The sequence below is a fragment of the Oratosquilla oratoria genome, chromosome 9 (assembly GCF_046742065.1).
Source record: "Oratosquilla oratoria isolate Oo_2021 chromosome 9, ASM4674206v1, whole genome shotgun sequence".
NCBI classification, from domain to species: Eukaryota; Metazoa; Arthropoda; class Malacostraca; order Stomatopoda; family Squillidae; genus Oratosquilla; species Oratosquilla oratoria.
The window spans coordinates 67,429,401-67,444,110 of NC_134785.1; the positions used below are offsets into that span (position 1 = coordinate 67,429,401).

The following is a 14,710-nucleotide window of genomic DNA, read 5'->3' on the forward strand; positions in this document are numbered from 1 at the left end:
AAAATGCATTGACATGAATCACAAATAGTGAGAACAGTTTTGAGAGGCCACAAATAGTGAGAACAGTTTTGAGAGGCACTATCATCTATGACGACATCTTGTTTGTTACTAAACACTTCAGCATGAGCAGTCACCCAAAACACTCCAATTTCAATAAATAATCATAATATCTGGTAAATACATCAAAGTGTTTTCTTAACGATATAACACACCACTACACAGCATTTCTAGCTAGGTCAACATAAAAATGGAATTCCTTATATTTGAGCTGAAGTAGTTCTTATGGGATACAGAAAGACACTATGAGTACAATACAATTTGAATTATCCATCTAGCTGTCCTAGTTCCCAAGATATTGCATTTTGAAGGGTACAAAATCAGGCCTGTTTAGTCCCAGAAAATCAGGCCAAACCGTGCGGTCTCGCTAACCGCCGACCAAACCCAAAGAATGACAGTTTTAGCTCAGATGCACAATTTTTTTTATAAAAATTTAGCATATGGTTTCATTATTTGACCTACTTTCTTTAAAATGTGTGATTTTCATGTAAATTGATCAAAGAGAAGTTACGGTTTTATCCTCTGTAAAATTACCGACCACAGCTACGAATACCATCCGACTCACTAATAGCCGACCAAACCCAAACAAGGACGGTTTTTGCTGAAATGCATGATTTCATATAAAAAATTAGCATATGGTTGCATTCTTCAACCCATTTTCTTTAAAATGTGTGATTTTCATGTAATTTGATCAAAGAAGTTACATTTTTATCCTCTGCAAAATTACGGACCACAGCTATGATAATCTGATAATCCAACCCAATAGAAAAAAAAAAAAAAAAAAAAAAACTAATTTGTATTTCGATTTCTCAGCTCTCTCGAAATACCCTGCCCTGGTTTTGGCATTAGAATAATCCATAAGACTAGTAGGTTTTGTTTATTTTAGATATGTTCCTTCTAATGGGGTGTTTTTTAGCTCATTTTTCACGTTGAAACAAACAATTTTTTTTATTTACTGCTGAATACAGGCCGCCATGTTTATCTTACGTTTTTATGTACCGACATGTAATTGATGATGTGATTAGTTTAAATTTACTACGATCGTAGTTAATACACTCACATGACATTTTTCTGAATAAAATGACATGCTATTGGCAGGCGTTATCGATAGTGGTGTTTGACCTAGCTAGCATTTCCTTGGTGTTTTGGTTCCCAAACTGGTTGCTTTGGGTAATATTGCCCAAAAATCAAAATACTGGGGTTTTGAGTGTCGATAGATTGATTTTAAGTTTGTGTCCCCTGGGATAAGGTGAGCGATCAAACAAGATATTTAGCATTTACAAGGCACTATGATCTAGGTAGGTCAAACACCACCAGAGGCGCCACCGTCGATGATGAGCACAATAGCGCGTCATTTTATGCGCACGCCATGCAAACGGCCAAATTTACATACCGCCGGAAATTTCATTCATACAAATGTTATGCGAGTTTATTTACTACGATCGTAGTAAATTTCAAACAATTACATCATCATTTACATGTCGGTACATAAAAACAAAAGATAAACATGGCAGCTTGCATTCAGCAGTAAATCGAAAATTGGTTATGTTTCAGCGTAAAAAATGAGCTAAATCAATTCAGAGTGCTGGCAACTAACCAAAATAGGCGAAAACTACTAGTCTCGCGGATTATTCTAATACCAAAATAAAGGCAGCGTGTTACGGTAGAGCTGAGAAATCGGTGGCTTTAATTAGTTTTTTTTCTATTGGGTCGGATTATCGGATAACATCAACATCCATCCCGCCATCTTATCTATCACTGGTGGTATGGATCAAACTTCACTCTATTAAGTTTCTTACTATTATGTTATTAGTGTAATAGACTTATAGTTGAATTATTTGAACTATTTCCTTTAAAATGTGTGATTTTCATGTAATTTGATCAAAGAGAAGTTACGTTTTTATCCTCCGTAATATTACGGACCACAGCTACGATTTGTCCTGCCCGCTATCTATGATCACTGGTGGTATGGATCAAACTACACTATTAAGTTTGTTACTATTGTGTTATTAGTGTAATAGCTTGCATATAGTTGAATTATTCAAACTATTTTCTTTAAAATGTGTGATTTTCATGTAATTTGACGGTATTCGTAGATGTGGTGGGTAATTTTGCAGAGGATAAAAACGTAATTCTATGATCAAATTACATGGAAATCACACATCTTAAAGAAAATAGGTCAAATAATGCAACCATATGCTAAATTTTTATATAAAATTGTGCCTGACAGCAAAAACCGTCATTGTTTACGTTTGATTGGCGATTAGTCAGACCGCATGTTTTGGCCCGATTTCCTCGGACAAAATAGGCCCGATTTAATTCCATTCAAAATGCAATATCTCGACAGCTAGATGGATAATTCAAATTGCATTATACTCATAGCAACTTTTTGCATCCCATGAGAACTACTTCAGCTCAAATACCAGGAATTCCATTTTCATATTGACCTAGCTACACTATCCTATGACTATAGCAAATAGTTGTGGAAATCCGGCATGCAGATTATTACATCAGTCCATAATTGGAGTCAAAAGACTGAGAGGGGCTATTCTGGAATTCTTAAGTCTACAGACAGTTTCACTGCCCTCCGAATACACCATATTTACCCTACAGACTTATGGTAAATTACTAAATATTGTCCATGACATCTTGGTCAATTTATTCTTCTTACTCACTTCCTTTGCCGTACATGGTATCAGCCTGAATTGTGTTCAAATGTTTTAAATTATACAGAATTTTTGTATAATAATAGAAACGCGGTTGACATAAGTCATAACATGGACCCAATCCCGGACATGCCAATTCAACCATGCAACTTACTCTATTATAAACAAACCATTATACTTGAATTGGTCATGTGTTTATTGCAAATTATTTTGTTGTATTCACTGACATGTATATTTAGTCCTTACATTAGATTGTTTCCTAAGATTACTGTTTTCACGTAAGCCTCACTCACTTCAATGCCGTTCAGCCGAGTGTGGAACGGAAAGGAACAAACGTCGTTTCGACAACAACAAATATGGCTGTTGTTCCGTTCCAAAGTGGAAACTGGAATGAGATGCGTATTTTCGTCGATTACAATTTTCTCCACAACTTTTTAACATATTGCAGCTTGTCTCTTCACATATATTTAGATGTTTTTCGATCACTTAAGAATTGTTTCTTTATCTCCCCGACTTATTTTCAATACACTAACAATCCCTTTCCTCCATTCAACCCCCCCCCTCCCCAACCCTGCACGTGCATTTACCAAGCTCAGTGTTGTAAACGTCATGGAAAATGTGTTCATGGTATTCTGTCTATTTATATAAATCTCCTGTCATCAGAGTTTGCCTTCAATTCGTTATTATTAAAATTACTATTATTATTATTATTATCATAATAAGTTTAATGAGAAATAGACATATGGGAATGGAAGCTAAGAGGAGATTGTATTTACCTACCTATATATTAGGTGGGAGGTGAGCCAGCTGTTGTTTGCTGACGACACTGCTCTTGTAGCAGGATCAGAGGGATTGAGGAAGTTAGTGACAGAGTTTGAGAAGGTGTGTGAAAGAAGGAAGCTGAAGATAAATGTGGGTAAAAGTAAGGTGATGAGATGTACAAGGGGAGAGAGTGACAGTAGGCTGGAGGTGAGCATTACGGGTTAGAAACTGGAGGAAGTGGATATTTTTAGATACTTGGGTGCGAATGTGACGGGAAAGGGAGGAGTGGGGATGGAGGTAGAATGTAGATTGAGAGAAGCGAGTAAATGCCTCGGTGGATTAAAAAGTGTAATGAGAAATAGACATCTGGGAATGGATGCTAAGAGGAGTTTATATGAAGGAGTGATTGTGCCAACAGCAATGTACGGGGCAGAAACATGGAACATGAGAGAGGAAGAGAGGAGTTTGAATGTGTTTGAGATGAAATGTCTGAGAAGTATGATAGGGGTTACTAGGCTAGATAGAGTGAGAAATGAGGAGGTGAGGAGAACAGGGGTGGAAAAGGAGCTGGGAGATAGGGTTGATGAAAGAGTGTTAGGATGGTTTGGATACATGGAAAGAATGAGTGAAGAAAGATTAGTAAAAGAAGTGTGGAAAGAGTGAATATGAGGGGGCGTCCTAGGATGAGATGGATGGATGGGGTGAAAGGGGCTTTACAAAAGAGAGGAATGTATGTGGAGGAAGGACGGGAGAGGACAGAAGACAGGGGTGAATGGAGAAGGGTTGTGTATAGATGAGGCTGTGATGCATGAGGGGGAGTGGGTGGGGGATGGGGAGTGAGGAAGTATGAAAAAATGACGCAGCCCGAAGGGATTTCTCCCCGTCTTCTTTTCTGCATGAGAGGACGGAGAGGGGGGGGGGGTCGCCGAATTTATGAAGCGGCCTTGCTGTGGATGTGCTGTGTCTTGCAACACTGCTTCTCACCCAGGGCAGTGGACAGGATGCAGGGATGACCCGTCATCCAGGAGGTGCCAAGATAGGAGGGTGGAGGGGAGTGGAATATATGGGAAATGAAATGGGTGGGAGTGATATCTATGCCTTTTTCTTTTTGGCTACCCCCCCCCCCCGTGTAAGGGGGGAAAAGCCTTTGGTATATGTATGTATGTATATATTAGTCTAGTTGTATCTTACGGCAAGGGGTGATGGTGCCGACAGCACTGTATAGAGCAGAAACATGGAACATAACAGAGGAAGAGTTTCAATGTGTTTGAAATTAAATGTCTGAGAAGTATGGTAGGGATTACTAGGCTGGATAGAGAGAAACGAGGTGAGGAGGAGAGCATGAATGGAAAAGGAGTTGGAAGGTAGGGTTGATGAAAGAGTATTGGGATGAGATGGATGGATGGGTAAAAGGGGTGTTGTGAAAGAGGGGGGATGTCTGTTGATAGGAGGGGAGAAGACAGAAGATAGGGGAGTGGAGAATGATTGTATATGGATGATGTGGTGCATGAAAGGGAGTGGGTGGCGGGTGGGGTGTTAGGAAGTTATGTTAATGATATTTGGACGGAACCCGAAGGGATACCTCCCCGTCTTCTCTTTTTCTGCATGAGGGGACAGAGAGGAGTGAGGTCGATGATGAAACGGCCTTGCAATGGTTGTGCCACGTCTTGCTACGTTGCTTTTGACACAGGGTAATGGGCGAGATACAGGGATGACCAGTCATCCAGGAAGATCCATGAAAACGGGGAGGGAGGGATGGTGAATGAGAGTGGAGTGGGTGGGGATGAAATGGTTGGGAGTGGTTTTATGCCTTTTGACTTTGGCTACCTCTCTGGTAAGTGGGAAAACCCTTGGTATATGTATTATTATTATATGTGGGATTTGGAGAAAGGTGTTGTGTATTCAGATATTTATTGGGAGACTATAGGCAATTCACTCAAAGAATCTCAGTCGATCCTGCGTTTTCGGTTGGCAGCCCTGTTCATCTTTCCTCCGCTGAGCTGGCTGAAACCTCAAACCTCCTTAAAATATTTTCATATTTCTTCACTTAGCTCAGTGACTATACGAGCTACACGAATTTCATGTACATCCTTGTGCACCTATTTCAAAGCTTTCCATCTTGATAGTACAAAGAAAGTAATTATAGCGAGTATAATATAAGGAATATAATTTTAATGTTTATACAGCATTTTACTTATTATCGTTGTGTCCAGTCATTATGAGGCTGGTTGTAAAATTTAACATGTCTTCTGTGATATGAAATAATCATGAATATGACTGTGCTTTCACATATCCCATAAGGTTACACATAAAAGAGAAAATGAAAGGTTTATATGATTTTTTTTTATACTGGACGGGTGGCGGGAAGCACAGCGTCTTGCTGCCTCCCACTCTCCACCCCAATCAATCTCATGAGTCAAAATTGAACATGACTGAGTACATACCGCTCAAGGTTTTTCGATCTCGATTAGTTTACGGCTTTCATCATCTCATATTCATTGTCTTCTTGAGTCTTTGAATACGGTTGTACCAATGTATATGGTCGGAAGAATGATACTCAGATCGGAAACTGAAATACGTATATAAGAAAAAGTTCGTGAGTTGCATCGTAGCGAAGGGTGAGCAGGGTTGCCAAGCGAAAACGCAGGATCGACCGAGATTCTTTGAGTGAATTGCCTATAACTGCCTAGTTACTGAGATGCAATAGGACATCTAACCCCTACCATGGCTTGTCTACGACTGCCTTGTGATGCCGTGAGTGATTTGTGAGTCATGAGGTGATCGGAGGGAGGTGGGTTTCCATACACCCCTACACTGCCCCCCACCCCGTTACATAAAACGCCCGCAGCGGGCGGTGTAATGACAAAACAATGATAAAACTAACATAGGGCCTGTCAAAGTGAACACACACAAAGGGAGGAAAGAAGTCAGATAAACATTGAACCGGCGCTATATGGGTGAGTGGCATTCAGTGTGGCGTAGCCCAACACATCGTCGAACAGGTGACGAGGTGCCCGTCTGGCACGCCGGGGCCTTCCTAAGGTGGGCGGGGTTGGGTCGGGTATAACGGCTACCCCGTTGCCAGGCCCCTGGATGCACGGCTCACGCATTAGGAGGCATAGGTGGCGCCTGTTCCGGAGAGAGGCGCGCCCGTTGCCGTCTAGCCGCACCAAGTACTGTCTGGGCGCAGCGTTTTCCAGGACAGTGTCCGCACGGTCCCAGAGGCCATCACTAGGGTTCTGGATGAGGGTGCGTTGGCCGGGTGTGAGGGATTCGAGGGTGTGGGCCGTCTGGTCATCCTGAACGGCTGCACTGCACCCAGAGCGGGATAAGGCTCGTTCCCGTTCCCGCAGCTGCCACGCCCAACGCTTGCTCACCACGTAAAGTGGTGTCGACGGGTACAGTCACAGTGTCCCGCAGTTGACGGCCTGTGAACAGTTGGCCAGGGGAGGCCTCGGAACCCTGCCGGGGGTGGGGGGTTATTAAAATACTGCAAGATGGCCCCTGCAACAACGTCGGTGTCCAGGGAGCCGTTCCTAGCGGTGTTCCCGCGTAGCAGTCTCTTGGCACACTTGACAGTCATTTCTGCACGGCCGTTGGACTGGTGGTAATGTGCAGACAAGGCCCTCATTCGCATACGCCAGGCGCTTAAGAAGTCTCTGGATTCCTGGCTGGGAAGGTTCGTACCCCCGTCGCAGGGCAGCTCCTCTAGGATGCCGAAACGTCTGAACTATCGCCGAAATACTTTGATGAGGCGTTCGCTAATGACATCCACCGGCAGGTGCTCCACTTCGAGCCACCCCGAGAGCCTGTCAGTGAAGGCGATGTAGGTGTGGCCGCCTAGCTGGAGCAGGTCCGCCACAACCTGTTGGAATGGGGGGGGGTTATTGGAAACAGTACATTGGCGCCTCTTCTGCTTCACTTCCGCGCCAGTCCCAGACCAGTAGGCAGACTGCCTCACTCTGCGCGGCATCGAGTCTTTCCCCTGGTGTCCCGCGTGGAGGTTGGCGAGGATAGTCCGCCTGAGGGTGACCACCAGCCGCGGGTGTTTCTCCTCACAGGTGTACAGGACGATGTTCCCCTGGCAGGAGAGGTGCCGTCGCATCCTGAAGTATGGACGGAGAGCGAGTGGCTCCTGGTCCTTTCGCTCGGCTCAGCCGTCGTTGGCCACTCACTCCCACAAGAGCCGATATTCCTCGTCCCGTGTGGCCTCCTCCTCCTCCACCTGACGGAGGTCCACAACACACACTACCTCCTCCTCGGTGGCGGATATGGCCGCATATACCAGTTCGCCGTCCTCTTCGTCCGATTCCTTTGGTTCACATGACAGGACCGGGTAGTGCGACAAGGTGTCCGCCGCGCAGATGGCGTCGCCCTTTAGGTACTTGATACGGAAGGAGAACATAAGTGTCTTTTCCTTCAGCTCCTTGTCCCCGAAAAATCTAGTAAGGGCCTTGTGGTCTGTAACGAAACTGAGGTTCTTACAGCCCAGGAGGAAGAGGCGTGCCTTCTTCAGGCTCCAGGCGATGGCGAGTGCCTCCCCCTCAAGGGTGCTGTAGTTCTTCCCGGCCGCTGTAAAATGTTGGCTACCAAAAAGCACAAGCTTCCATCCTTCAGGGCAGCATAACAGCGACTTTTCTGATACGCACCCGCAGTACTGCTGCAAGATAACGAAGCTGATACTATGGCGGCTGTAGGGCTGCCGTGAGGCGGAAAGTATTGTGGGAGTGCAATCCCTCGGCCGCCAGTCGTCCAATAGTGTCTTTAGCGCGGGAGTGAAGAGCGCTTCCAACTGCGTATCCCAGTGTACTCTCTTACCACCCGGATTCTTCAGCAGTTCTATGAAGGGTTCCATGACAGGGGCAACCGTCTCAGAAAAGGCGTGACCTGGTTGACAAGGCTAAACCATGACCGCGCGTCGGTCAGGGTGCTTGGCTAGTAACCTTCCCAGACCAGGAGGTAGCCGGCGAAGGTGACGCTCCTTTTGCAGAAGAGGAACTTCTCGGGCCGTAGAGTGACACCATTCTCTATGGAGGAAGTCTTATGTGTGCCAAAAGGCGTCGAAGTGTTTAGTGAAAGCGTCCTACGACAAGCAGTGACCCGTGGGGGTGTGGCAGTACCGGTAACGCCCCCTGGGGTAATGAATGTCGTGAGTTTACGGCTCTCTTCGCCAAGGGTGGTAGCCCGCGTACGCATTCGCCACGATCTTTAACGAGTGCTTATGCACACTGGTGATGAGGTCAAAGAGCGGCTTAGTGTGGTGTGTCTCCCTCAGACTTACGCGGTTTAGGCGCTGAAGGTCGACCGTACGACGGGCTTTCCGTCTTTTTTCGGCAACGCCGCCATCTTGGAGCACCACTCGGTGTGTTCGCCGGCGGGCATAGCCTCGATGACGCCCTTGTCGACATCGTCGTCCAATTGTCGTCGAACTTCGCCAAAGAAGTAGAGTGGGACCGTGTGGGGGCTGAAATCAGGCCGTAGATGGATGTGGTGTGGTGGGCCACTCATTTCTGGAAGCGGCGTGCGCCCCACGCCAAACACGGTGGCCCCAGTGCTCCAAAATCCATCTCTCTAGGCCAGTGATTCTTAACCAGGGGTACCTGTACCCTACCAAGGGGTACGTAACCTTAACCTGGGGGTACGAGACATGATAGCCAGTGCATGCCACTGTATATTTACAACGAGAAAGCAAAGGAAGGTTTATATCACTAATCCTTTTCATATGTATGCATCGTATTTGTATTGGATGGGGTACGAGATTTTTTCTGACATATCAAGGGGTACGGGCACTAGAAAAGATTAAGAACCACTGCTCTAGGCGATCAACGTTCTCTTCCACGAGCTCGTACGGTGGCGATTCCGGTCGCGACGGGGCTTTCGGGGCGCCTTATGGTTCCACAGCACATATACCGGTGGGCGCTAGTGGGCGCGGGAAGGTGGAATGGACCAGATGTAGGGCCTTGCATGCTTGGAGTGAGAAGTACAACCGTTGCACCCCTACACCTATGTAGATGTGCTCTGTGGTTGAGGCAGGCCCCACAGAGAGCCGACATGTGATGCATCCCAGGATGCACATATTGCCCCCAGCAAAGTGGATGACTGACATGGGGGGGGCAGCTTGGAGCTGATGTTGGGATACACCGAGGTTCCCCAGGAGTGAACGGCCCGCCACCGATACTTTCCCCCCGGTGTACGGCACCGCTGTGTAGGAGCATGTGGCGTGGGGGCGTAACCAGTTGATCATCACGGGCAGCGAAGCCGCCGTCTCCACCCTTCCAACGATCACAGTACTGGAGGTGGGGAAGGGGTCTGAACGTCGGGCGGGGGGACAAATGCTGCCCTGAGGAGTGAGGGCTGGGCACAGGCGCCAGAAGTGCCCCTTCTGGCAACTGCATGTCGCTGCAAACGCCTTGCACTGGCGCCCGCTTGGGCACTCAGAATCCCCGTAAACTGTACACTGCTTGCGCGCACGTCTAGACTGCTCTCGGCGGGTTTTTGCCTGTCCGCCAGGCTGGCGCTTTGCTGCTACCTTGGCAAGGTGAGGGGTCGAGAAGGGTGGAGGTGGCAGGTCGCTGACCGCAACACCGGCAACGTAGTCCTACGGATGCATGTCCCCAGCCCTTTCCGCGACTTCGACGATTTCACGCATGCGTACTCTCATTAATGAATCCAGACGTGGGAGGGAAGGTAACACCTCCGCTGTCATACCGCGATCACGATGTCCCATCACAATTTTCTTATATACGTACATACACCAAAGGATTTCCCCCCTTACACGGGAGGTAGCCAAAAGACAAAGGCATAGAAACCACTCACCCATTCCATCCCCTACATACTCCACTCCCCTCTACCCTCCTACCTCCCTCTTATCTTGGCACCTCCTGGATGACGGGTCATCCATCCATCTTGTCCACTGCCCTGGGTTAGAAGCAGTGTCGCAAGACACAGCACATCCACAGCAAGGCCGCTTTATCAATTCGGTGACACCCCCTCTCCGTCCCCTCATGCAGAAAAGGAGAAGACAGGGAGAAATCCCCTTGGATTGCGTCAATTTACTTCTTATACATACTCCCTTACCCCCCATCCACTCCCCCTCATGCATCATCCATACACAACCATTCTCCATTCACCCCTATCTTCTGCCCTCTCCCATCCCTCCTCAACAGAAATTCCCCTCTTTCCCAATGCCCTTTTTACCCCATCCATCAATCTCATCCTGGGACGCCCCCTCATGTTCACTCTTTCCACACCTCTTTTACTAATCTTTCTTCACTCATTCTTTCCATGTGTCCAAACCATCATCAACCTCTTTCATCAACCCTATCTCCCAACTCCCTTTCCACCCCTGTTCTCCTCCTAATCTCCTCATTTCTCACTCTATCTAGCCTAGTAACCCCTATCATACTTCTCAGGCATTTCATCTCAAACACATTCAAAATCCTTCTCCCTTCCCCTCTAATGTTCCATGTTTCTGCCTCGTACAGTGCTGTTGGCACAATAACTCCTTCATACACTCTTCTTTTAGCATCCATTCCCAGATGTCTATTTTTCATTACACTTTTCAATCCACCAAGGCATTTACTCGCTTCTCTCAATCTACATTCTACCTCCACCCCCACTTCTCCCTTTCCTGTCACACTCCCGCCCAAGGATCTAAAACTATCCACTTCCTCCAGTCTTTCTCCCTTAATATTTACTTCCAGCCTGCTGCCACTCTGTCCTTTTGTACATCTCATCACCATACTTTTACCATTTATCTTCAACTTCCTCCTTTCATACACCTTCTCAAACTCTGTCACTAACTTCCTAAATCCCTCCTCTGATTCTGCTGAAATGGTGAAGAAAATACTAATCACTTTGATAAGACTAAGATTGGAATATGCAGCGACGATGTGGTCACCAAGTACCAAAAGAAAATGTATAACAAAACTTGAAAGAATACAAAGAGCAATTACAAAATTGGCACCAACACTCTCAAAACTATCATATGAAGAGAGACTAGCAAAACTTGAGCTACATACATTAGAGCAAAGAAGAGAGAGAGGAAATTTGATAACTATTTATAGAATCGTGAAAGGCATAGAAACTATTGATAGAGAGGATCTAATAAAATGGGGTGATAGAAATACAAGAGGACACGGAAAGAAAATCAACAAACACAGCTATAGAAGAGATCTGAAAAAGAACAGGTTTCCTCACAGAGTAATAGACATTTGGAACAAGTTAGATGAAAAAAGTGGTGTGTGCAAAAACAATACATGAATTTAAAAACAGTTTATATAAAATAAGTTATGAAGACAGGACACCACGAGCATAGCTCCCCTTCCCGTAAAATACAACTAGGTACTTATATATATATAAGATTGAAGAGTGACTTCATTAGAGTGCACAAAACCATGTACGGAATGGAGGGACTCGACCGAAACGTCTTTTTACAACTTAATGATCGCACAATGAGAGATCCATTCAGAACCGAGAAGCAACACTGCAACCTCAACATCCGGAAGCACTTTTTTCATAACTAGTAGTTAATGAATGGAATAACTTGCCTAGAGAGGTAGTCAAAGGCCACGACAACTGTTTCAAAAACACAATTAGCAAATTGTTCAGGCATGTGGGAGGGGGGGGGATTCAAGGGCAAGCATATGATTCCTGCCATCCTAATCCTTCCACATGAGAATTGCTTTTCATCACCGGGTGGGTATGGTAAATTCATAACGAATCCATTTGGCATACACACATTATGAAGATTCGTAAGAAAGGTTAGGTAAGGCTAGGTTCATAATATGTGCATGTCTAATGGATTTGTCATCTGTGCGCCCATTGACGAAGTCATTATTGGTGCTGCACATTTTAACGAATATTCATCTGTGCAGATTCACAAAATGTACACGGCGGCCGACACAAATAACATGCCTCGGCCCTGAGTCGACAGACAATATAACTGTCCCAACACTTCCAATTTATAGCCAGTGTTGTTGACCTATGCCTAAGTGACATGAGTTTGAGGTTGTCATGACTAGCACAAGGCTTATAGTTACCCCCAGACCCCCTTACCCACCCACTTCCCTGGCCCGGCCAGGGGGGGTGGGGGTGTATGACTAAAGTCATGGTTAGCCCCATGGCCACAGCATCAATTCATTGATTAGGTTAACATTAGGAATAAGATGATCTATTCCCGCTTTAGGTCTAGCCTATCCCTAGACATGACAGTCAGCTTTTCCTATTCTTTTTGTCCTCTATCCCTGTTTTTCCTCTTCCTGATCCTGTTCCTCCCCACTTTCTTCCCTACTATGGTAGGACATTCCAGTTTCATCACCATTGTCAAGGTCAACTTTGGCATGTTCAGTCATTTCCTGATAATCTTTTGACGTCTGGCGTCGTATTATGGGCTCAAACATACAGTATATGGCTTGGCGGATAATGAAATAACTCCACTAACTTCTCTTCTTTTGATCCAATTAAATTCTACGACATTACCCAATAGAAACCGCAAGCATGTACGCAATATTTGACAAATGTTCCGCCGATGCGTGATGAATGACTGAGCGTTTCGGGGGATCTTCGGAAATCCGCCGTTATAAACACATATCTTAACCAAAATATGACTATTACGATGGTGGAACCGACTGTGATATTTTACAAAACCTTTTATAAAACGCAGTGGGTGGTTTAGAAAAAAATACTTCATCTGCTGCACCCTGACCTTTAAGGTAAGGACGACGGTGTTGCTGCTTTGTCTTGTTCCTTCGTCATACTCACACATCCTAGTTTTCCGCTTCGCTTATTACCCCATATGTCGTTTTACCCTGGTCAACTTTTGAAAATCTAAAAGAGGAATCAATCACAAGCTTTCAAAGAATTGTGGTCACATTTCATTTGGTATCCCTATACTTCAAAAGGTAAAACTGGGACCCCTACTCTTCTATTTACATTCTTAAATCCAAAGTTGAAAAAATCCAATGAAATACAAAAATCCAATGAAATACACACACGAAAAAGGAAATAAATCATGTTACGTTCATACATACTGTAAACCCAACCTTACAAAGACACAGTTTTGTGATGTTTGTGTTCTCTCACTGAAGATATTAACAGTGATTTGATCGCACAATATGTTGAGTGTCTTCGTGTTCCTTCTGCCTAGGTAGATTGGATTTAAGTATTTACACAAATGCGGTGCACAATGAGAAACAGACAATGTGGAGATGGTTACAGTAATTCCCGCACTACCTCAGCAGCCATCGTGCAAATTAGCGTAAGAATTAAATCCAGATTGACACACGTTTATCTATCTCTTTATATCATAATGCATATATGACACAAGTTAATAGATAGATACACGTGTTTTAAATGATACGCAGGTTACCTATATAAAAATGTTAAGTTCATACAGTGGTGCCAAATGTACGACCCAAACTATATTGGCTGCTGCCATTTCAACAATATTTTCAGTAAACTAATTTGAGCTTTGAACATAATGATGTTTCTAATCTGTTTACGTTAATTTATATTTACGTTCATCTTTGAAGTCTGTTGTTCCTTTCCTTTCATTTACTTGAAATTCAAACAAGTCTATGTAAAACGTGATAAAATATTTGTGGAAACTACCTTGCAAGCTGCCTTGTGTCACGTAGGCCTAGCTCAGTAGATGCAACGCAAATATCAAAATTATTGCTTGTAAACACCATCTGGGATTCACACAAAATAAAGCAGAAAGATTGACCAGACGTGATTAGACATATTACATCAGTCAGTAGGTTAAAGCAAAACATTAAACTTGAAACAAGACGATTACACAGAACAAATGATGTACAAAATCAAATTAGTTGATATAAACAAAGAATCTTACACCCAACAAATACACGAACAGCTAGGGGAAGTCACAACATAAAATGATTCACATACTAATGAAACACTATTTTTAATTGCTTATTTTTCCTCCACAGCATCCAAGATTGGAATAATCTCCCACCCCATGTAGATTGAGCCCCACTTTTGATACCATTTGATTAGAAATCACGCATCACTACCCCAATTCTGATTCCACCCTCATCTTACTCCTGGCCCATCCCTTAATTCCCCAGCTCATTCCACCACCTGTGAACAGGCCACTACGGGTTCCCAAAAAGAAAAGGCAGAAGGGATAATAGTGTGATTTATCACCCGGGGGTATAAAACCAGTCGATCACGAGTTCTGCACATGATCCGAGCATACTGGTTGA

General features: G+C 44.7%; 2 protein-coding genes across 11 annotated transcripts in view; both read right to left on the reverse strand.

The window, feature by feature from the left end:
• Positions 1 to 3,123, reverse strand: part of eEF1delta (elongation factor 1-delta) — a 33,384-nt gene extending 30,261 nt beyond the window's left edge. For 4 of the 10 annotated variants that reach the window (XM_076190716.1, XM_076190712.1, XM_076190714.1 and 1 more), the window contains exon 1: positions 2,970 to 3,114. The gene's annotated coding sequence lies outside the window, so the exon portion shown is untranslated. Of the gene's footprint in view, positions 1 to 2,969 lie in introns of all 10 variants that reach the window. The other 6 variants (XM_076190711.1, XM_076190715.1, XM_076190719.1 and 3 more) reach the window with 6 other exon arrangements.
• A 4,533-nt stretch (positions 3,124 to 7,656) lies between these two features.
• LOC143028098 (uncharacterized) lies at positions 7,657 to 8,340 on the reverse strand. The gene has a single exon (XM_076189736.1). The coding sequence runs from the start codon at positions 8,338 to 8,340 to the stop codon at positions 7,657 to 7,659; it is 684 nt and encodes a 227-aa protein (XP_076045851.1).
• Positions 8,341 to 14,710: the final 6,370 nt, after the last annotated feature.